The sequence below is a fragment of the Pyrgilauda ruficollis genome, unplaced genomic scaffold, assembly GCF_017590135.1.
Source record: "Pyrgilauda ruficollis isolate IOZ18807 unplaced genomic scaffold, ASM1759013v1 scaffold187, whole genome shotgun sequence".
In the NCBI taxonomy this organism is placed as follows: domain Eukaryota; kingdom Metazoa; phylum Chordata; class Aves; order Passeriformes; family Passeridae; genus Pyrgilauda; species Pyrgilauda ruficollis.
The window spans coordinates 244,742-265,488 of record NW_024517762.1 but is presented as its reverse complement, the minus strand read 5'-3'; the positions used below and the strand labels follow the sequence as shown (position 1 = coordinate 265,488).

The 20,747-nt window shown below is 54.1% G+C and overlaps 2 protein-coding genes across 3 annotated transcripts; both read left to right on the top strand.

Moving 5' to 3' along the window:
* The first annotated feature begins 941 nt into the window (after positions 1–941).
* Positions 942–16,255, top strand: ZFP91 (ZFP91 zinc finger protein, atypical E3 ubiquitin ligase). The gene is made up of 13 exons (XM_041465103.1): positions 942–1,008; positions 1,730–1,815; positions 1,914–2,014; positions 2,673–2,698; positions 8,012–8,224; positions 8,432–8,468; positions 8,909–8,998; positions 9,337–9,459; positions 10,990–11,040; positions 11,562–11,640; positions 11,917–12,031; positions 12,533–12,632; positions 12,954–16,255. The coding sequence occupies exons 1-13, from the start codon at positions 942–944 to the stop codon at positions 13,462–13,464; spliced, it is 1,599 nt and encodes a 532-aa protein (XP_041321037.1). The 3' UTR covers positions 13,465–16,255.
* Positions 16,256–16,955: 700 nt separating this feature from the next.
* Positions 16,956–20,521, top strand: CNTF (ciliary neurotrophic factor). 2 transcript variants are annotated; one of them, XR_005954916.1, is made up of 3 exons: positions 16,956–17,362; positions 17,614–19,911; positions 19,988–20,521. XR_005954916.1 is itself a non-coding variant. In XM_041465214.1 (2 exons), exons 1-2 carry the CDS (start codon positions 17,249–17,251, stop codon positions 18,085–18,087), a joined length of 588 nt encoding a protein of 195 aa, XP_041321148.1. In that variant the 5' UTR covers positions 16,956–17,248; the 3' UTR covers positions 18,088–20,521. The 2 variants fall into 2 exon arrangements, 1 of the variants encoding a protein (XP_041321148.1); XM_041465214.1 differs by having other exon boundaries at positions 17,614–20,521.
* Positions 20,522–20,747: the final 226 nt, after the last annotated feature.

The window sequence follows — 20,747 nt, the reverse complement described above, 5'->3', positions numbered from 1 at the left end:
GTGCCAGAGGTGGCTGCACATGGCTTGGCGTGTCCTTTGGGCTCTTCTTTGGGTGTTTGGAGGAGGCAGCACCTGGTAGGTGACCAACACCATCTCTGTCACCTTGGCCACCAGCCCACAAAGCATCACCAGGTCCTGGCTTGGCTCCTCTTTAATCCAGCCAGGAAAACCTCGGGAGCAAAGATTAAGAGCCACAGACTCCATCCTCTCTGGGAGAGACAGCAGTACCCCCACGGCTCGGGCTGGCCCTGCCCTGGCCCCGCTGAGCCCCTCAAGCTGCCACCTCAGGGGTCACTTCATTCCTGGCTCCATGTTATTGCCTGCTCACAGCAGGGACATCCAGCCCAGCCCTGCCTCAGGAAAAGGCCCCAGGGCCACCAACCAGCCGTGTCCAGGCCGTGTTTCAGGCCAGGAATGCTGAGAGCCACCCAAAGCCTGGCACTGCTCGGGCTGGGATCCTGGTGTCAGGCACTTCCCTTTCTGCACTCAACAGAACCTTCCTGCCTGCGGAAGGTTTTTGGGCTATTTTTAGCTTTCTCTGTGATTTAGTGATGTGTGAGCCCAAGCACAGGAGCATCTGGAGCTGGGATATGTTAAAACTTGTCCTTACAGAACCCAGAGGCCAAAGGCTGAGCTGTGCCCTGCCCTGAGCTCTGCTCCAGCAAGAACGGAGTGACCCCAGCCTTGCCTGCAGAGGGGAAATCAGTCATGGCAAGGGCAGGGACAGGTTGGCATGGGGCTGACAAAAAGCAGGGACGGGAGGAATCCCTGTGCAAGGATCCCGAGGTTTTCTTTAACTTTAATGCAAGGACATTCTCCTTCCCAGTGTCTGAGTCAGGGGAATGTGGTTCTCCACAGTGAGGGAGTTCATTTAGCACACTCTCAGGAACTGTTGGACACACTTTTGTTTTCCAGGAACATACCAGAGCTCAGGACTCGAAATGCAGAAGCAGAAAGGATTTGAAATGCAGCAGAAGGAAGCAGCAGGCGCTCGGATCCCTCTCACCGGTGGGAACCAGCTCAGCAAACAGGATTTTCCAGCTGAACGCTGCGGGCTCTTTGAACCCCTGTGATTTTTGCTTTTTGTCTCCCGAGGGAGGATGAGGAGCACCTTGTTCTGGGGAAGTGTTACCCTTTGTTCCCCTGTCATAAAAGCTGGGTAACATCGGCCAAACCCTCCGCTCCAGAGCCAGCACACCCCAGTCCTGTTCCCAGGGTCACATCCCGCTGCAGCCAAGGCGAGGGAATGCTGTGCCACCATCAGTCCAGCTCCAAAAGCCACCGAGGTGACTGGGACAGCAGGGAAGGGGACAGAGTGGCGACCGTGACAAAACCCGCTCCCGGGTGGCACCTCCAGCGTCGGCGAAGTTTTGGGGTTCTGGTGTGGGTTCAGTGTGTTAGAGCAGTCCCTGTGGGACAGTCAGGCTCTGCTGGGGCTGTTTTGGGGAGGAACTCGGGCCTTGAAGACCACAGGGGCAGGTGCCCCCGCACAGCCGCTCCCGGGTTCCCGCCCAGGGGCCGTTCGGGGCGGGGACACAGCCGGGAACGGGGAACCGGCGCTGCCTCAGCCCCGGTGGAACTACAACTCCCGGCAGGCACCGCGCATGCGCGGCAGCGGGACGGAAGCGGGCGGGGCCAGGGCTGTGTGCCCCGCCCCCCTTGCGCCGGCCACCATTTTGTCACCGACTTTCACCCGCCGCCCGACGGGGCGTTTTTTTTTTTCTTAAAGGAGAAGCGGTAGCAAAAAGCGGCTCGGCCGCCAGGCCCCGCCGGTACTACGGGCGGCGCCGCAGCTCCGCGGCACGGAGCAGCCGCGTAGGGCGGGGCGGCGAGCGGCTTCCCCTGCCAGGCCTCGCCCGAGGGGCAAAGGGGCCCGGGGGCAGGCGGAGGGGCGCAGGCAGCGGCGGCGGTAGGGAGCCCTGCGGAGCCGGGGGCCGGGCGGCGGCCGCGCGGCGGACGGGCGGTCCGGGCGGGCCGAGACGCCGCCCGCGGCCAGGAAGGCCCCCCGGGCCGGGTGAGTCCCTGCGGCGCCGGGCTCCGCCCGCGCCTTCCGCGGGTCGCGGCCGCGGGTGGGGGGTGCGGGCGGCCTCTGCCCGACCCGCGAGAACGGGCCCAGGCCCTGCGGCCGCCTCCGGCCGCGGGGTGCCCCGCGCCGCCGCCCTTTTGTTCCGGCCGCGCCGGTCCCTTCCCAGGAAGGGCAGTGTCCCGGGAATCGCCGGCTGCGCAGCGCCCTCGGGCAGCCGCCGCTGTCCCGGTAAACCGCGGCGCCAGCGCGGTCTGGCCCCGTTTGGCAAAGACCTGAGTGAGGGAGGCGGTGGGTTCTGCCTTCCCGGGAGGAGATGCTGCATTCGCTGCACCTTCGGTCGTGAGCGGGACACCGGAGGGTTCGGAAGTGCAGCTCCTCTGCCCTGTTCTTAGCACAGAATCCCCCTGGATCAGTCGTCACTGTCCTGGGCATGGCTGGGCCTTTGCTGCTGGAGATTCCTGTAGCTCCCTCTCAGCTTCCTGCGGCTGGAACAATCCACCTTGGCCTGAGGGGTTAAAAACAATGATCCGATAGAGAGGCACCAGGGCTTTGAGGAACTGGGGCTCATCTCCACGTCATTCAGCTCCTTGTTGCTGCCCCCATCCCATAGAGTCTGGCTCTTACACTTGCTTTTGTGTTTTTTCAGGTGCGCAGATAAAGTCGCTGGTAAAGGTAAGAGCTGAATTACTCTCTCCTGGTGTTGTGTTCCATCTGGATAGCCTGGGTTGTCCCATGGGTTAGCCGAATCCTCTTTTTGGATCTTCCTTTTAAAGAATGTTTTAGTGCTGGGTGACGTGCAGTTTCTTTCTGAGTCTCTCTCAAGACTGTGGAACTGTGATAAGCTGCTGCTGCTGCTGTTGGCACGTGCCCAACCTGCAAAATCTCACTGTCCCAAAAAGCACTCGGGCTTTCCATGGCTGTTGGAGCGTGAGGCTGGGCTGCTCCGTGGTTTGATAGCTCTTGTTGCATATCAGTCCTAAGTACTTGGCAAATCCTGGGTTCACTTCTGTTCTGTGCTCAGAAATATGTGCTCAAGAGACCTGGGGGAAAGCTGTGTGGAAATCAGAGTATTCAGATATTCACACTTGTTCTTTTCTAGCTTTAGTGGATTATGGATTTTTTAGGCTGATGTCTTCAGGGGTGAAAGAGAAAATTATTTAGAACTGGGGGCGTGAGTAGGGTGTGAACACAAAAGCCCCAGCTGTGGGCATCTGCGACCTGGAGCAGAACTTTTGTTTTCCAGTGCACACTGTGAATTTTGTGCGCCTATTTAACAATTTCTTGTTAAAAGAAAAAAAAAAAAAAAAGAGAAAAAAAAAGTTAGAGGGCTTTGCTCCTTACCTGGTGATGACTTCTGAAACAGGTCCAAGTAGAGAGCTTTGTGTAGTGTTGTTTTTGATCTGGCACCAGAGAATTGTGGCAGCATGAAGCGCTGAGGAAAGGAGGTCACACACCTGTGCCGATGAATTCCCCTTTCTGCTGGAGCTGTCCGGGTTTGTTTGCCAGCAGTTGTGTCTCGGAGGCTGCTGTTATTCTTGTGTTTTGGTAACTCTTTAGCTTTCCTCCTTCCATTTGGGTGTGGAAATCCATCGCAGTTCCAGCTGGCAAGGTGTGTTTTTACAGACTGAAGCAGAATTAACCGCTGTGTGTTGAGTCCAGATCTTGCTTGTGTGTATTTACCCCTCACTGTGTACAGGGTGGGCAGTGTAATGTCAGAGCTTCAGGCTTTTGTGTCAGAGCACAGTTGCTGAAATGTCTAAAAAAGTTTGGCTACATATGTGTATAGAGCTAAGACTTGCTTGATTTTTGATTTAAGGAGAAATATTTATTGGCAGTGGTAGAAAATGAGCAGAATATTCCCATTTTTATCCCAGGAAGTGAAAGTTGTCAGACTGAAATTCCCAGGTTTGGGAGCTCTCTGCACTTGAGCCATTTTAGCCTTTAACTTGGCCTCTGAGAGTTTCAGCTGTGCTTCAAGGTGAGAATGGAGTGTTTGTTAAACTTCTGGGGCTCTTTTTTTTTTTCCCCAATTAGATTTGCAGCCAAAATGATGGTAGGAATAGTTGCGTGGAAATTGGCCCCGGGAAGTGCTGACTTCTTCTGGGCCAGAGGAAATCTGTGCTGTGGAGGGCGGGGGTTGTTTGTTTCTGGTTTGTTTTTTAGTCTACAGGAGCACCGGAGTGAGGAAGCTGCACTCCTGTGTCTTGGCTGCACGCTGGATGGAGCCCTTGTGCACCTTGTGCTGCTCGGAGAGGACCTGGATACAGGCTGAGCAGTGTCTTCCTCCTTCCTCCTCCTTCCTGGGACAGGTTGTGCAGGAGCAGGAGGGGCTTCTCCTCCCCCTCCTTTAGCTGCAGTTTTTGAGGAGCCAGACCAGTGTAAGCAAGCAGCAGCTTTCCTTGCACAAGTGTTTTTGGTAGCCAGGAGCCCCTTGTGAGCCAGGAAGGCACAATCCCATTTGTCCTTTCCCCCTGGATGGAGCTGGGATAAGGTGCTGAGTGGTTCTGGTGAAAGCTTGGAATTCTGTGCTTGTGTTCCCTGATACAGAATTGATTTTTTTTTTTTTTTAATTTTTTTTGCATTGCAGTATTAGCCTTTACTGTCAACTGCTAAATCCAGTTTGGAATGATCCCTGGGACAGCCATGGTACAAAGCCGTGGGATCAGGCTTTTCCTGCATCCCCTGGGGAGTTCTGGCTGTGCAGGTGTGGCGGGGAGTTTAGAGGGAGATGAGAGCCGAAGGTGTGTGTGTTGTGTCACAGCTGTGTGACTGTCACCACGGGGGCAGCTGCAGTGTCAGCCTGTGTTCCCTGGCTATTCCCTGTCGCCTGCTTAGTCATGCAGTCGCAGGATTTCCCAACGTGTGCCTGCAGGAATATTGGATGCATAAGTAGAACGTTTAATCTCAGCTTACAGATGAATTGGTGTAGCTGCAGTCGCTGTGTAGCAGAATTCACGTCTGCCTTCCACAGTGCTCTGTGTCCTTGTGGGAATAATTTTCATTTTAGTCACCCTCCTGGAAGCATGTTCTCAAATTCAGTGGTTTTGCTAAGAAAACAGTTATGTTTGGCAAATTTAAAAAAAGTTCGAGACTGAGGAAGTGGCAGATGGGTTTGTACAGAGAGGACTCACATTGTACCTGAGAGTTTTATTCTGAATGCTTCATGCTCCTTTTGGGAGCATTGCTTTCCCTTAAGGCTTTGTCAGTGTTTGGAGAAAGTAATGTCATTATTTAAAACCAAACCTTATAAAAATGCGCTGAATTTAAATAGCTCAAACCCTCCAAGGATTTTCCTGTATCCCATCTGTACAGTTCCACAGTGCTCTGGTGGGGAAGAGCCCTTTGGATGGAGCTTTGCACTTGGATATTTTTCCTGAGTTTCATTTCTCCATGCCATTATGAAGCCAGGTGTTTGGTGCCTTATCTGCTGTGTGATTGCTTCCTCAAATCTCAGAGGTGTGCATATGTTGTGGTGCATTTATTTTTATAGCAGCTTTTTAACTTAGCAATTAATAGTTTATTTTCTTTTTGCCTAATTGCACACGTGTATTTTCTGAAATTGTCTGCAGGGTCAGTGAGACGCTTCCAAAAGCCTTACAAATCAAAGTTCAGCTCTGTTGAAAAGCAGAGCAGTGCCCAGAGTCTTGTCTTTTGGTTGTCTAAACAAAGCCACAACGTCACTGCGAGTGTCCTTCCAGGTTTCCTTGTCTTGTCCCTTCTCCCAGGGACTGGCATTCGCTCACAGTTTTTAATCTATTTTTTTATGAAGGAAAAAGAAACAAAAACTTATTCAGAATCTCGGACTTTCGTATTTTGGGCAAGGGCTTTGGTGATGGCTGATTCCAGCTGTTCCTGCAGCTGAACACTTGACAGAAGTTTCCTGGTGCAGCCCTGACCCTTGGATAGGGACCAGGGACCATGTTGGGAGGGTCTAGAATTAGAAGGGTTTTCAGCTCATAGCTCTGTGTCACTGTGAGCTCTCTGGCAAGGTAAATACTTGATACATCTCCTAAGGATGGGGTTTGGGAGGTACCTGGGTATTCTCAGCGTGTAAAAATGCCCTGAATCTGTTAGACAGCTGAAGCAGAGGAAGTGGGAAGGAGAAATCCTGGGAAAAGGCTTATCCAAAACCTTCACTGCAGAGGAGGGAAGCAGAGCTGCTGGGTGAGGGGTGTCCTCTGTCCAGATATGTTCTGAGGCAGGTCTGCTTCAGCTCTGCAAGCCTGATTTTTAAAATGATAAGTAATCAGCTGAATGCCTGATCTTCCAAAGGAATACAGCTCTTCCAGAGCAGCAGTGTTTGCTATCCCTGGCAACACAGTAGTGGTTGAGCGGGGAATTTTTAGAGGATGGTTTCAAGTGTCTTTGGGTTTGATTTAGCATTCAAAAGTGAGATGTTCACCATGAGGACTGAGAACATGCAGCAATCACCTTGAGATGGGCTAAAGAAAGCCTAGGAGGTGCAGTTCACACTCTGATGGTGAGGTTTGTACATGCAAGACAGCAGCTTGATGGTTTACAACAGTGTGATGCCTCACATCCGGGATTCCAATCAGGCTTTTCCAGCCAAATGTTGCTTATTCCCACCCTGTTAATCAAGGATCAGACAGTGAGTAATGCAGAGCAAACTACGTGCTGGGAGAAAAAGGATCATTTGGTTCAGGAGGCTTGATGCAAAACTGGAGATTGCAGGCTGGGAGCAATCAGAGAGGTTGTGGATTGCTCAACCCTGGAAGTATCCAAGGCCAGGCTGGACAGGGCTTGGAGCAGCCTGAGCTGGGGGAAGGTGTTGGTGCCCATGGCAGGGGCTGGAATGAGCTGAGATTTAAGGTCCCTTCCAACCCAAGCTGTTCTATGATCAGCTGTAACATTTCAAAGGGCACTGAGTTCATGAAGGCCCACTGTCACAGCAAGCGCCAAAAAGTGAGATCAAATGAACTGTACTCGGGAATTTCAGTTTTCAACTTGCTCACAAGACATTTCAGCCAGTTCTGTTATCTTGCCAAAGCATGTTTGGAGACCAGCCATGAGCCAAAAGGAAACCACCTGTGCAAGCTGTAAATAAGTGTGGAGACCTCAGGCTAACAGCATTTGTGATGCTTTTTGCTCTAGCACAGCACCAGAAACATCCGTCTCAAATCCCCCAGGGATATTGCCAGGTGTACAATTCCAGTGAAGTACATGTTTGGGGGATTCTCTAAACATGACTTTTCACATGGCCCAACTTTGAAGCTGGCCTTTCATAAAGTACTTGCTGAGCTTTATGAGTATCTCTTTTGTTGTGCTTAGAGCCAGCAAATCATTGTCTTAGAAGCCTTTATCCAAGGGAAATACAAGCTGCTTTTAAATATTAGTGTCTTTCCTTAGAGGGAATGCGAGGAGAGTTTTAAGGGAAGGTCTGCTGAGGTGAGGGCCTGGGGAGTGTCCTGGCTCAGCACAGAGGGCTGAGCAGGTTCCCACAGCAGGCAGTGATGCCTGGGGTTTTAGCTTTTATATTTTTTAGATTCTCTGCTACCTGGTATATAACTCTGAAACTCCATATTAGGTGTTAGTAAGTTCTCTTCACAGGGTAGTTTGACAAAACAATCCCTTCCCAGCTAGAAAATCAAGGACAACCATTTCCCAAAAAGCATAAACAACTGTGAAGAGAAGGGGGTAAGCCAGGGGGACTTCATGACCTGGAGCTGTAATTGGACAATTTAACCCAATATGTAGATGAACCAAAACTTACAAAAATGTAAACACTTGTGACCATTCTTGGATTCAACCTGGGTGTAGCCCTGGCCAGGCTCTTGTGCTGCCCAAGGTGTATCCTGTAGAGGCCTTTGAAGAAATACCTATTTTGTCCATTCAGCTCTGCCTAGTCTCTGTCCCAGATCAGCCTTTCCGGGCATCAGCAGGGGCTGCTGTGATTGAAGGTGCGATTTAACGAGGGGATTTAGGTGTTTTGTACTCTGATGAAAGAGACTGCAATGGCTGTTTCAGCTCCCAAAGAAGAGAAGGAGGAGGAGGAAGTGTCCGGCGTGCTCAGCCATGGCTCTCCCGTGGGCACGGCCCGGCCCAGCCGCAGCTGGCGCAGCAGCCGCACGGCCGCCGCCCGCCAGCGCGACCCCGAGAACTCCCGCGCCTCCAGGTCTAAGGCTGGCTCCCTGCAGCTCATCTGCAAGTCAGAGCCCAACTCCGACCAGCTGGAGTACGGTACGTGCCGTGGAAGGCCTGGGGACGGTCAGGGAGCTGGCTGTGGGTGTCACTCTGGGCGTGTGGCTGTGCTGGCGTGGTGCTGCTTGTCACGGGTGCCTTCTGCCACCAGCACTCCCGGCTCTGATTGTCGACGGAGGTACCGTGAGACAGAGAGCTCACTGCAGCGAACACACTTTGAAACCTAATGGTGACTTTTCCTTTCAGTGGTCACAGACGAGCATCAGTCTCCAGATGGAGTCAGGTAGGACATGTTCTTCTGTGGTGTTTCTTCCTATTCGGTGTCTCAAGGTGGGCCTGAGTTGCTTGAAAATAAATGCTCGTGTGAAATGGTGAAATGATCCATGGGACTGACAGTAGCTCTGTCTCCTTTGGCCCTCGCCTTTGCAGTTCCAGTGTGCACAGATGTCAGGAGATATTGTGGAGAAATGGATAGTAAGATTTAATCTGGGCATTCAACCTGGTAGCTTTGTTGCTGTGGGTGGGTTCAGGAAAGGACACAGCTCTGCCTGGCGTGTTTTGGTTTTCACTGTGCTCCTTGGTCAGAGCAGTTACCTGTCCCCAGTCATGGATGAGGAAGTGCAGTGTAGCAGTGTCCTTCCTATGCCATGGTGCACAGATGTTCTTGCAGTAGTGGCCAAGCTGTTGCTGCCAAAGTCCTCTCTTCTCCTTTTCTCCCAACAGCGATGATGACGAGGAGATGCTCATCAGTGAGGAAGAAGTTCCCTTCAAAGATGATCCCAGAGATGAGACCTACAAGCCCCACCTAGAGAAGTATATTGGATTATGTACTTACTGGGGGTTTAGACCAAAAAAAATATGGGCATGTTACCTGAATTAGCTTAATATGCCCCAAAGCACCTGTGCTAGTTGACCTGGTGGAATGGTTCTAAACATTCCCTGCGCTGGCCAGAGCTGTTCTTCTCTCAGGGACTGAAGCCTTTAGAGCCTTGCTGGCTGCTGGGTGCTTCCCTAAGTCTGGCTCTTACTTCTGCTTGAAAGTGGGACTTGAAGAGCATACCTGAACTTGGGTCCAGTTTTTGTTTAAATCTTTGTAAAAAGCGGCAGTGGGAAGAGTATTGGAGTAATGTGTTGTATTTGTGTCTTTGTAGGGAAGCACCAAAGCAAAGGAGAAGAGCTAGCAAGGGGAAGGAGGAAAAAGAAAGGCAGAAAGAGATTAAAGTGGAAGTGAAAGAAGAGAATGAGTTTCAGGAGGATGAAGAACCACCAAGGAAGTGAGTAAACTCTGCAGTTACACGTGCCAGTGTGTGCTGTGTGTTTTGCATTCTTGCTGGTGTACAACAGTGTTTAATTGTTGTTGTTCCCCCCATCCCCCTCCTCCTCCTCTGGGCCTGACAGCTGATGGGGCAGCACTGTTTATCCTGTGCTCTCACGTCTTGCCCTGTCTTCAGCCACAAAAAAAAAAATCAGAGTTTAGCTTAAGTGGAGGGGTTTTTCATCATCTTGTGGTTCGTCAGCCTCTCTGGGTGTGACCACACAGTGGGAAATACTTCAGGGTGTCCTTACAATGGGTTCGTTGTGATGCCACAAGTGGATCCTGAAAGCCAGTGGGAGAGGGCAGCATTCCTGCTGTGTGCTGGGGGCAGACACTGGGATGTCTTGTCACTGGAGTACCTTGTGTGTGTGGCAAGTGTCCTTTTTGTACAGTTAGGACTTCACCAGATGTCAGGAAAATGAGCTGTTTTCCCCTTGCTTTCGAGAAGTAAAACAACAAACTTGTGCCACCCGGTCAGTCGCCAGTGGCCCGGCACCTTCTGGTGTGTGCTGTCCCTGGAGCTCACAGCTGAAGCATTCCTCCTGGCACCAGAGGGAGATGGGTTTATGTGACTGTGTCAGAGCCATTCGTTGGGATAATGTGAGGGGAAAAAAAGAAAAAGGAGCTGGTTTTGTACTTCAGCTCCTCTCTGAGTGGTTGGAGCAGCCCGGGCTCCCTCTGCTGACCTGCTGCACACTAGTGGTGCAATTTCTCTTGCTGTTCCTGAGCTGCTGCTGCTGATTCACAGTGGAGAGGAGTGAGGAGGGATATTTTAAGAACATTTTTGTCTGTTGGAGACTGCTTTCTGGGGCTTGAGGTTTTGTTGTTTGAATCAGACACTACTTTTTGTGCTTAATAAAACCTGTGGCTCTTCTGAGGGCTTGGCTTGAATGTTGAATGTGTGTTCAGTGTGTTCCTGGCTTGCCATCAATACAGATGTCTCAGTAGAGTCTAGAAAATACTTCCATCAGTCTGCTCCAAGTGTCTCTGCAGCAATGGGATCAGGCAGGCAGAGCTGTGGCTTGGGAGGCTGCAGTTTACGTGTGAGCGCAGGTCTGCTCAGACAGAGCCTAGACTTTTGCCTTGACAGGTACAGAAGCTGCTGTTGCTAATTCAGAGGCCTGTGAAGTAGCTGCTGGATCATTAATCCCGTTCTTCCTGATCAGGCAGATGGACGTTTTCCCATGGTGTGGAATGTTCCCCAGCAGAGCAGAGGAAATAGAGCAGTGCACTGGAGGTTCTAGACCGTGTTGGCAAATTTACATGTTTATGAAAAATGTAGTAGGAAATGGGAAGTATTGAGAGAGAAAACCATGTGAAGCATTTATTTTTCTGGAATTCTCCATCTTTTGAATCTGTCTCCAACTTGAGCTCAGTTTCTTTTCTAGACCATGCAGTTAATGAGGCAATACAGCATACACGTCAAAGTCTGTGCCCACTGCCAATGTAAAGAGCTTCTCTCAGTTCTGTTTCTGTATCCCTGTTACAGGAGGGGAAGGAGGAGAAAGGATGACAAGAGCCCAAGGCTGCCCAAGAGAAGGTAAGTGATCCTCTCAACCCAGTTCTGTTCTGCAGACTTGCTTTCCTTGTGTCCTACATGCAGACAAGGATTGTCCCAAAGCCATCTCTCTGCCTTAAAGGGAATAAAACCCAAAACCAGCAGCAACTTGTCTTCCCTCTTCTCCTTCCCCTGGAGGTGTTGGTTTAATTTCTTCCAAGTGAACCAGCCCCCTGCCCACTTCTCAGTTGATCCCTCCCATGGTATTGCCCAGCAATAAGGAATTGGTTTGGGAATTCTGGGTCTCCTGAGGTTTTCCCAGCTCTAGGGAGAGCCCTCAGCTAGTAGCAGAAGAGGTGGCTCTTAGGCACCCAGGCAGGGGTTTTGGAGCAATAGTGCTCTGCTGTGCTTGCACTTGTTATTTGTGGCATGAAACACATCAGTCCCCCACAGACACAGAGAATTGTGATTCTAAATAGAATATATATAGAATCTTTGTCTATAGAATCACCTGATCATAGAAGCAGCCAAGCACTCTGCCCCTCTCCTTGCTGATTTCCCAGGAAGAAGCCTCCGATCCAGTATGTCCGCTGTGAGATGGAAGGCTGCGGCACGGTCCTGGCTCACCCGCGGTACCTGCAGGTTGGTGGGGATGCTCACTTCCTCTGTGGCACATGGGAGGGCAGGGAAGGGGTGCTTGGAACAGGCAGCTAAGCCTCCACTGGCACTCACACCCCTTCCTGATGCTGTCATTTTGGAAGACTTCATTGTGGCCCATTGTAGCCATGTGTGTGAGTGTCTGTCAGCTTGCTGGATGTCCATGTGTGTTTTATTTTCCAGTGGAGATCTAAACTTGAGTGAACCTCAGCTGTTCACTCAGCCATGAACAGTTTGCCAACTTCCACTGTTTCTTTCCAGCATCACATAAAATATCAGCACTTACTGAAGAAAAAATACGTGTGTCCTCATCCTTCCTGCGGTCGGCTCTTCCGGCTCCAGAAGCAGCTCCTGCGGCATGCCAAACATCACACAGGTACAGGGGGGTGGGAAATAGATGCAAACTCCTCTTCAGGTCAGTGAACAGATAGAGAGAAAATGGAAAAGCCTCTGGGACTTCTGCAGAGAGTGAAGCCAAGTCAGGTGGCATAGATTTACAGCAGCAGCAGGGTATTACTGTCTTCTGGATTACCATATTTTAAGCGAATGAAAGAAATAGACTATAGAGGTTTTAATTCTCCTTCTGGCAGGCATCACTCAGGGGCTCTGTAGAGGAATAAGCCTCAACAGATAAAGTCTGATTTATCCCAATTTGCCAGTCTTTCAGTTTTGGTCAGAGTGGATAATTAGCTCTTAGGAGAGTCGTAATCATGCCTCGCCTCTCCAGATCAGCAGCTGTGGTGTGTTGTGGGACACCTCCTCCTCCCAGAACTTGTAGCTCTGCTCCTTCTTGGGCAGCTTTACCTGCACCGCCTGAGCCTTGGGAAAGGGGGCAGGTCTGTGGGAGAGCAATGCTGCAACTGGTGTTGTCTTTCAGATCAAAGGGATTACATCTGCGAGTACTGCGCCCGGGCCTTCAAGAGCTCCCACAACTTGGCAGTGCACCGGATGATCCACACGGGCGAGAAGCCCTTGCAGTGAGTACCTCTGCCTGTGCCTCACCCTCCTGCTCTGAGGGACCCCCAAAACACCCATTTCAGAGCAGCTCTGAAGTCAGGCTGGAGCCTGTTCCTGGTGTCCCAGCTCTCTTTGAACACACACTTGTGTCACCTGCTCCTCGGGGCCGTGTCTTGGTGTGATCTGGGGAACGTAAGCCTTCAGTAAATAAAATCAGAGCTGGAGCTGCAGTGACATTAGCGAGCCCCTGCTGTTCTCCTGAGCTGCCACCTCGCTACTGTTGTCCTTATGAGCGTGCGTGGATGTCCCTTTGTTGTGACCTCCTCGTTGTCCCCTCCCAGGTGTGAGATCTGCGGATTCACCTGCCGGCAGAAGGCTTCCCTCAACTGGCACATGAAGAAGCATGATGCAGACTCCTTCTACCAATTCTCCTGCAATATTTGTGGCAAGAAATTCGAGAAGAAGGACAGCGTCGTGGCCCACAAAGCCAAGAGTCACCCCGAAGTGCTCATTGCTGAAGCACTGGCTGCCAACGCGGGTGCCCTGATCACCAGCACCGATATCCTGGGCACTAATCCCGAGGCCATTGTGCCGCCCACGGATGGCCAGGGCCTCCCGCTGCTCCCCGACCCCCTGGGCAGCGCTCCCCCAGCAGATTGCCTGCTGCTGAGCCCAGAGGGGATGCCAAAGCCCTACTGTGGCGGGGCAGAGCGAGTGAGCCTGGTGGCTGACGGCAAGCTCTTCGTGGGCAGCGGCAGCAGCGCGAACCCGGAGGGGCTGGTCATGAACACAGAGATGCTGGGAGCCAGCACGGAGGTGCTCATTGAAGATTCAGACTCCACTGGACCCTAGTGGCAGGGGAGCGCCTGGGTGCTGGGACAGTTGGGACTCTGTATTTAAAAGGAAAAGGAAAAAAAAAAAGGAGGAGGCACTTACTGAAAGAGAGGAAAGTTAAACAAAACTTACAATACTAGTAAATAACTGAAGGGTCTGCTCCCCTCCAGCGCGGATCACAGCACATCCTCTTTCTCCCAACCACTTCTCTCTCTCCCACGGCCCCTTTGTGGAAAGGGGCACGTGCTGCCATTGCCAGAGCAAGTTGGATTGAGCGGCGGATTTCTCCAGGGGAGGGGGCACAGCCGAAACCCCTTGCTCTACCCCAAAGCAGTTGCCTTTCCGGCTCCTTGGCGTGGCCCCGCTGGCAAACTAAAAAGCGTTGGACGTGCTCTGGAGAAGTTCCTTAGGACTCCCTCTGCCCCTGGTCCCGACTTCTATGCACCACTGCACTCTGGTCCTTGCAGTCTCCTCCTTCCTGGCCGGGGCTGGGAGTTTGGCACTTTAGCCCCTCGGCAGGGTGAGCTGTGAAGCAGCAGTGCACATCCCGCTCCCACCGCGCTCCCCTGCTCCAGCCCTGGCAGGAAGTGGAGGGAGGGAACGCCCTGGCTCGTAGATCATGTTTGCTTGGAGAGGCCCGGGGGCTACAGGAGCCCTGCGTGGGAGAGGCAAGGAGGAGCATCCCAGTTTGACGACAGTAATTTGCACTTTGAACATGCTTCGTTTTTGTGTTGTGGTAACAAGATTCCTTATTTATTGTTTAAAAAAGGGTCGGTATTTTTTAGTTCTGTTCTTAGGGGCGGGGGTGGAAGGGGTTCAGGCTGTTTCCCAGTAGGCTCCAGGGCAGGGAGCTCCAGTGCCATTGTGCCAGCGGCTGGGAGAGCTGAGGTGAAGGCAGCACTCTGGAGTCAGATGTGTCTTGCAGCTTTTGCAGAGTAGAGGGAGAGCCCCTGGAGAAGAGCCTGTGTGCAGTGGGAGTCTCTGCAGGAGCGTGTTAGCAGGAGGATGAGGTGAGTGATGGGCTGTGTCTCCCTCGCTCCCAGCTCCGGGTGAGCTCCTTGCATTAAATGCCTGTTTTGCCTCCAGCCTTTTGGGGAAGGACGTTGTCAGCCAGGAGCTTGTTCTTGTGACTTGTGACTCTTGGGACAGCCTTGAGCTGCTTGCTGCTGGGGGATGTGGTGCTCCTCATCCAATTTTGCCTCTCCTTTCCAGGTCTAGACAAAGACACTGTTAACAGGGACTGGATGTGGTTTTCTCAGGCTTGTTTATCCAAGGCAATAGATTGATGTGGGACGACGGGGCTGTCAGCTTTTCTCCCTGCCCTCATTTTGAGGGGGGATTGTGTAGCGTGTTCTGAAAGCTTCTCTTTTCTGCACAGACACCCCAGCTTTCCCTGAAATGTGGCGGGTCAGGTGCTGCCTGCTGGTGTAGTTAGGGCAGCTTTGAGCCCTTGGAAAAGTTTACATAGGATCAGATGTGTCTGCTATGGAGACTTGGATTTTTTTTTGCTCTTTTCTGAAACTTTGTGTGGAGATTCAGTGGCCTTGAATTCGTAGCGGTTTTGGAAGAGGTGAAGAATAACCTGTTTTCTGTTTGTTTGCTTGTTTTTTGGTTGGGTTTCTGGGGTTGGGAGCAGAGCTGAAGTATCTTGTCTGAGCACAAGATCAGCTGAGTTGGTCTGTAGCACACAGCAGCTTGTTGAAATCGGGTACCTGGGGGTCTGGAAAACCGCAATAAAACTTGGAATTTAATTGGATTAACAGGAAACTGACTCTGAACACCCACTCTGTCCCCTGTGATGCCTGGAAATCCAGCTGTGGCCCAAACATGCTGGCTTTTCTCAGGCTGTGTGTCCTGGTTTGCCCCCTTCCTCCCTCCCTCTTAGACTGATACCTTTGTCAGAGCAAGTCGAAGCACTTCCTGGTGCTGGGGCGGATCAGGCTGAGCAGTTGGGTGTCCCGTGCCCTGGGTGTGGGCATCCCGTGGTCACGCTGTGGCAGCAGCCTGGCTCACGTGAGGGCCCAGCACACCTGGTGGCAGGTCCGTGGCAGAATGGTGTTAAACTAAACCAGTTCTTTCAGTTGAGATGATCCAGTGTCTTGCTTGGATTGCTTTACTGTGGTTTCCAGCAGGAAACTTTCCGGGTAGCAGCTGGTCCCCTCCCCTTGCAGGCTAGAGAGGGGCAGCACTCTGGGGACACTTGGTGGCCCTCGGGGCAGGTTGGCTTTGTCCTTCTGACATGGTGCTGCTGGAGCTGGGTCTGCTGGCCCCTGTGCCTGTGGGAGGTGCAGGGTGGGCAGAGCCTTGCACAGAACACTAAAGGAGAGCTCGGGGGTTTGGTGGTTGAGGGATGGCACTGAAACGCCTTTGGGCCAAGGGCTTGCTCACCTCTGGTGACCCAGCACTTGGCACCAGGCTGGGGGAGGCTGCCTCGTCCCACGTCCGCCCCAGTGGAGCAGGGTTTGCCCCTGGCTGCACTCCTGGGATGCAAAATCAAACATTTCCTTTGCTTCCCGGCCTGGACACCTCTGATCTCTGCCTCTCCCTGCCTTGTCCTTCCATGACACCTCCTGTAGCTCTCCCTTTTCTTTTTCTGGCCGTGGCCAGGTGCCTGTCTGTCCTCTAACCACAGCCTGCTCACTCCTGGTGCAGGAGAGATGTGTAGCTCCCTTCCCACGCCCCTCTGAAGCCCTAAAACTGACACAGCCCTCCTGCAGCTCCTCCTCCCCTCGATGTCTCTCCTTCACTCGCATGCAGTTTGCTTCAATAAATTATTGTAGTAGTTTGCAATAAACTTTTTTGTATTTTTTTCCCCTGTATTTATTTTTTTTTTCTCCTCCCGGGGAGGGATTGGAGGGGGCACGAGCAGCACTTGAGGGGCCCTGGGCCACCAGGCTGGGGCTGGGGGCTGCCGTGGCCAGGGGCTCCCCAAGCTCAGCAGCTTCTGCAGTAGCCACGGGGTGGCAAGGAGGCTGCTGGGCATATGGGGACCCCCCAGCCCTGGGACCCCCAGCCAGGCACACTGTGTATTCATGGGAAGCTGCTTTTCAATTCCTGGGGTTTTTCTCACTCTTGATCTAGGTAATGCATAACCAAAATAAACATACTGAGGAAAAACCAACCCAACCCGAAGGGCTGTTTTTGTCTTGGTGTGTGCAGCTCACCTGTGGGGTGGCTGGTGTTCTGGCGTGGCTGGGATATCTTTCCTTATCTGCAGCCCCTCTTTAGGCAGGACGCCTCTGGGGAAGGGGGGGTTAGAAGCATCTGGCACAGATCCTTCTGCCAGGGTTTGGGTTGCAGTTTGGCTTGGGGTTGCTGCGGGATCTCCAGCCTGGGGGCTGCCCTCAAGCATTGCTTGGCCCTGCTCAGGCTCCAGCCGGCTGCCCGGGCTGAGGTGTTGAGCAATGTCTGGGCTTTGCTCACCTCTTCCCGGCAGTGGTTTCCCGCGCTCTGGAATGAGCCGAGGGCTTAGCGTGCTGCTAATCTCACTGTGTGGCTGGGAGGGAGGAGTGGGTCAGCCGGTGCTGGGAGCCTGTTGCTGCTGCGCCAGACAGTTCTGGGCAAGGCACTTGGAGTAGCGATGCGTGGGGGAATTAGGGAAATAATCTGTCGCTGTTGATCCCAGAGGCGGGAATTTGCAGCGTGGTGCCAGGCCCCAGGCACGGAAGAGGGGGAGAACCAGGCCAGCGGACGTGTGAGCGGAGCTCCCGGCTGGAATGCACCAGCTCAGCAAGGGATTGTCCTCGCCGGGCCGGGCGGGTGCTGCGCCCGGAGCCTGGTGGCCGTGACAGCTGCCCGGAGCATGGCGGCCGCAGAGAGCCCCTCCGCTGCCCTGCAGCGCCGCGACCTCTGCAGCCGCGGCATCCGCCTGGCCGGCAAGATGCGCGCGGATGTCGCTGACCTCCTGGACGCCTACGTGAGTTTGCCCTGCTCCTTCTGGCTGCCGCGGGGCCGGGAGCGCTGCTGGGATCTGGGCAGCTGTGCCGGGGTGCGAGGAGTCTGGCCCTTGGCAGGGATGGGGCACGGAGTCCTGCTGGATCCGGGCCTGCTCGCACCTGGGCAAGACTCGGGCGGCTCGCGCTGCCCCGACGGCCGCAGGGCTCAGGGCTGGGGATCCCCCCGCGTTTGTCCTGCCTCCGCTGATCCCCGGCGGGTCTCACCCTGCAGGTGGAGCAGCAGGGCTTGGACGCCTCGGCCAGCGTGGCGGCAATGGAGGGGGTGCCGCTGGCGGCGGTGGAGCGCTGGGACGAGCAGACGGGCACCCAGCGGCTGCTGGAGAACCTGGCGGCCTACCGGGCCTTCCGCGCCCTGCTGGCCCAGATGCTGGAGGAGCAGCGGGAGCAGCTGGGCGAGGCCGACGCGGGCCTGGGCCGGGCGCTGGCGGCTGTCCTGCTCCAGGTCTCGGCCTTTGCCTACCACCTCGAGGAGCTGCTGCGGCTGGAGAGCCGCGGGATCCCCGGCGAGGAGGAGGACGGGCCGCCGCCGCCGCCGCGCCTCAGCCTCTTCGAGCAGAAGCTGCGGGGCCTAGGCGTGCTGCGGGAGCTGGCCCAGTGGGCCGTGAGGTCCGTGCGGGACCTGCGGCAGCTCGCCAAGCCCAGCCCGGCCACCGGCCCAGCCCCCGGCCTGGCCGAGAGCCCCTGAAGGCGAGCACAGGGTGGGGGGTCTTGGGTGCCCCTGGGGCTCCTTCCCACCCTCTCAGAGGGCAGCTGAGAGCGAAGGAGGGGACGTGGAGGGGAGGGACCATGCCATTAATCCCCATGCTTTTAATGCTGCTCCCCGTGGGGAAAGGAGGCACAGGCTGCAGTCTACCCTAGAGGGAGCAGGGATCCGCAGGGGTCCTTGGGCTCTTCCTGCTGGGCAGTTGAATTATCCCCCAGGAAGCAGCTTTGCTGCTCACCCCAGGGCCTAGAGGTGTGAACAGGGCACTGCCCTTCTCTTTGGAATTTGGACGCTGCCTATGGCAAGCAGATGCTGCCTTGGGGCTCTTGTGGATGCAGGGCAGGGACCAAGGGACAGAAAAGCATCACCTGGTGAAAGGAGTCTTGTGACCTGCCTCCCAGCTGCAAGGCACAAGGCTTGGCCTCCTGCACGTGGACTCTCCTGCTGCCCAGCTTGGTTGGCTGCTCATTGAATTTCTGCTCTAGCTGCTTGGGGGCTTTTTGGGGAGGGGGGGAAGCAATCAGGAGGGGGAATTCTCAATTGCTTGGACATGATAATGGAGAGGATCTTTTAACTGAAAGGGGATCTTTTAGCTGTGATTCAGAAGCCCCTCTGCAAGGGGGTTAGTGCCTGCAGGGCTTATTTTAGGACTGGGAATGGCATGGGAGAATCTAACAGCCCCAACCACTTAGTTCATCCTGTGGAGTGCTGGGATGTTTCACAGCTTCCTGGACCATGGTTCTCCTGCCGACTGAATGTGATGGCTGCCATGTGAATAAAAGGGCTGGGAGATCTACCAGGGTGATGTACTTCTTGGGGGAGGTGGGACAGCTCACCAGAGAGGCTGGGCTGCCCAGTTCCCACTCCAGGGAAGGGTCCATCCCAGCGGGGTGAGAGGTTTGGGGGGATGTGACCCACTGGGAAGTCATGGGGAAGATGAGCTGGGGATGAAGGAGATGGTGGGAGGATGAAGAGGAGATGGTGGGTGGATGTGCCCTGTCCTGGTGTGGCCTTGCCTTCTTCCCTGGCCTGTGAGAGGACAGGCAGCATGGGGGGAGACCGGGGCCACGAGCAGGGAGGAGGCTGGGGACATGCCCGGCCGGCTCTGCACAAAGCGGCTTTGTGGTGGCAGGTTGGGACAGCAGCGGGCACAGCGCCTGCCCCAGCACCAGCAGCCTCTGCACAGGCACGGGGGCTCTGGGAGACAAAGAGCAGCCCGAGGCTGAGCCCCCAGTGCCATCCTGCCCACCCCACAGGGCCGCAGGGTTGGGGCAAGGGTGGTTTGATGGGGTTTGGATTTTTATCGGTGATGCCTGAGAGGAAGAACCTGCACCTTCTTCATTGCCACTTACTGCCTGCCCTCAGCTTTGCAGCTCAGACTGGATTATTTCAATCTTTATGCTTCCCTGCACTGGGGAATAACAATTTATGGCCATTATTTTTTTCAGGATTAGTCAAACCAAGTCCCTTTTCTGACAAGTATTTTTCTTGCTTGCTGCTGTGTACTTGAAGCCACCTTGCTCTTCTCCCCTTGCACCCTCCAGCTCAGCAGTGGCCGGGTGCTCACACCCTCCTCGCCTTCCCGGGGGTGGGCAGGGACATCTGGAGTGTGTCCTTGAACCTCACCACCCGACCAGGTGGGAACAGACCTCTTTTCTCCAGCAGCACAGGCTGGGTACGAGGTGACCTTCAGATCCAGGGGAGCTGGCCAAGGCTGCAACCCGATCCTCCCACATCAGCTGCTGGCAGAGCTGAGCTCCGTGCTGCACTTGCACTCCAGGGTGAAAGCAGCAATGGAGACCCAAGGTGGACAATGGTGTTGCCCCAGGGATTTCCCTGGGCTTTTGCAACCTTCCTTACTCCTTCCCTGTTACCTTGCCAGCTGGGTGCACCTGCATTTGTGGAGCAGCCACCACGCTCAGGAATGGCCACCCTACCCAGAAACAACGGGAAAAAGCAAGCCACTAATCCAAACCTCCACGCTTTGGCTGAGTGAGAGGCTCCAGCTCCCGGCCTTTCCCTGCCAGCCAGCCCCCGCCATGCCGTGCAGAGGCGGTGACGTCTGAGCTGGCTGGGATTTAATGCTATTTTTCAGCTGCAGCCCTGAGGGAATCACCAGTGGAGTGATTTGGCGAGGACAAGGGCGCCCAACAGCTGAGCTCCCCTGGTGCCAGGAGGCCCTTGGATTTGCTTTGCCGTGGATTGAAGTGAAATTGATCCGAGTGGCTGAAGGCAGATGAGGCTGTTCATTTTGGAATCAGAAATTAGGATTTTGAGGGGAGGACAGTTGTACCCGCGTGGTTAATGCTGCTGAGGACCCCTGCAATGGCTTCCTGCAAACTGAGATCCCACCAAAACCATCCTGCTTTGTGCTTTGGGAAGAGAGAAGGGATTTGTAGTGCTGCTGGGAACAAGGAACTGGGGGTGGGGGGGGGAGGGAGGGGTGCACTTCCAAATTGCAGCAGGGATGGAGCCACCAAAAGCAAGCCATGGACGTGTTTAATTTTAAGATAATAAATGTTTTTAGGGCTTAACGTGTGTCTGGACGCACTTTGTGGGGTTGGAAAGGCTTCGAGCTGGCTGATGCTGCTCCCTGACCCCAGGCCTTGGTGCTGGGTGAGAATGGATTTGCTCCTTGCCCA

Bases quoted from the DNA above. Each gene is read 5' to 3' on its own strand.
- CNTF (XM_041465214.1), top strand. From the start codon at position 17,249: ATGGCGGCCGCAGAGAGCCCCTCCGCTGCCCTGCAGCGCCGCGACCTC. The intron at 17,363-17,613 runs GTGAGTTTGCCC...CTCACCCTGCAG, and splicing joins CTGACCTCCTGGACGCCTAC to GTGGAGCAGCAGGGCTTGGA.
- ZFP91 (XM_041465103.1), top strand. From the start codon at position 942: ATGCAGAAGCAGAAAGGATTTGAAATGCAGCAGAAGGAAGCAGCAGGC. The intron at 8,469-8,908 runs GTAGGACATGTT...TTCTCCCAACAG, and splicing joins CAGTCTCCAGATGGAGTCAG to CGATGATGACGAGGAGATGC. The intron at 12,032-12,532 runs GTACAGGGGGGT...GTTGTCTTTCAG, and splicing joins GCATGCCAAACATCACACAG to ATCAAAGGGATTACATCTGC.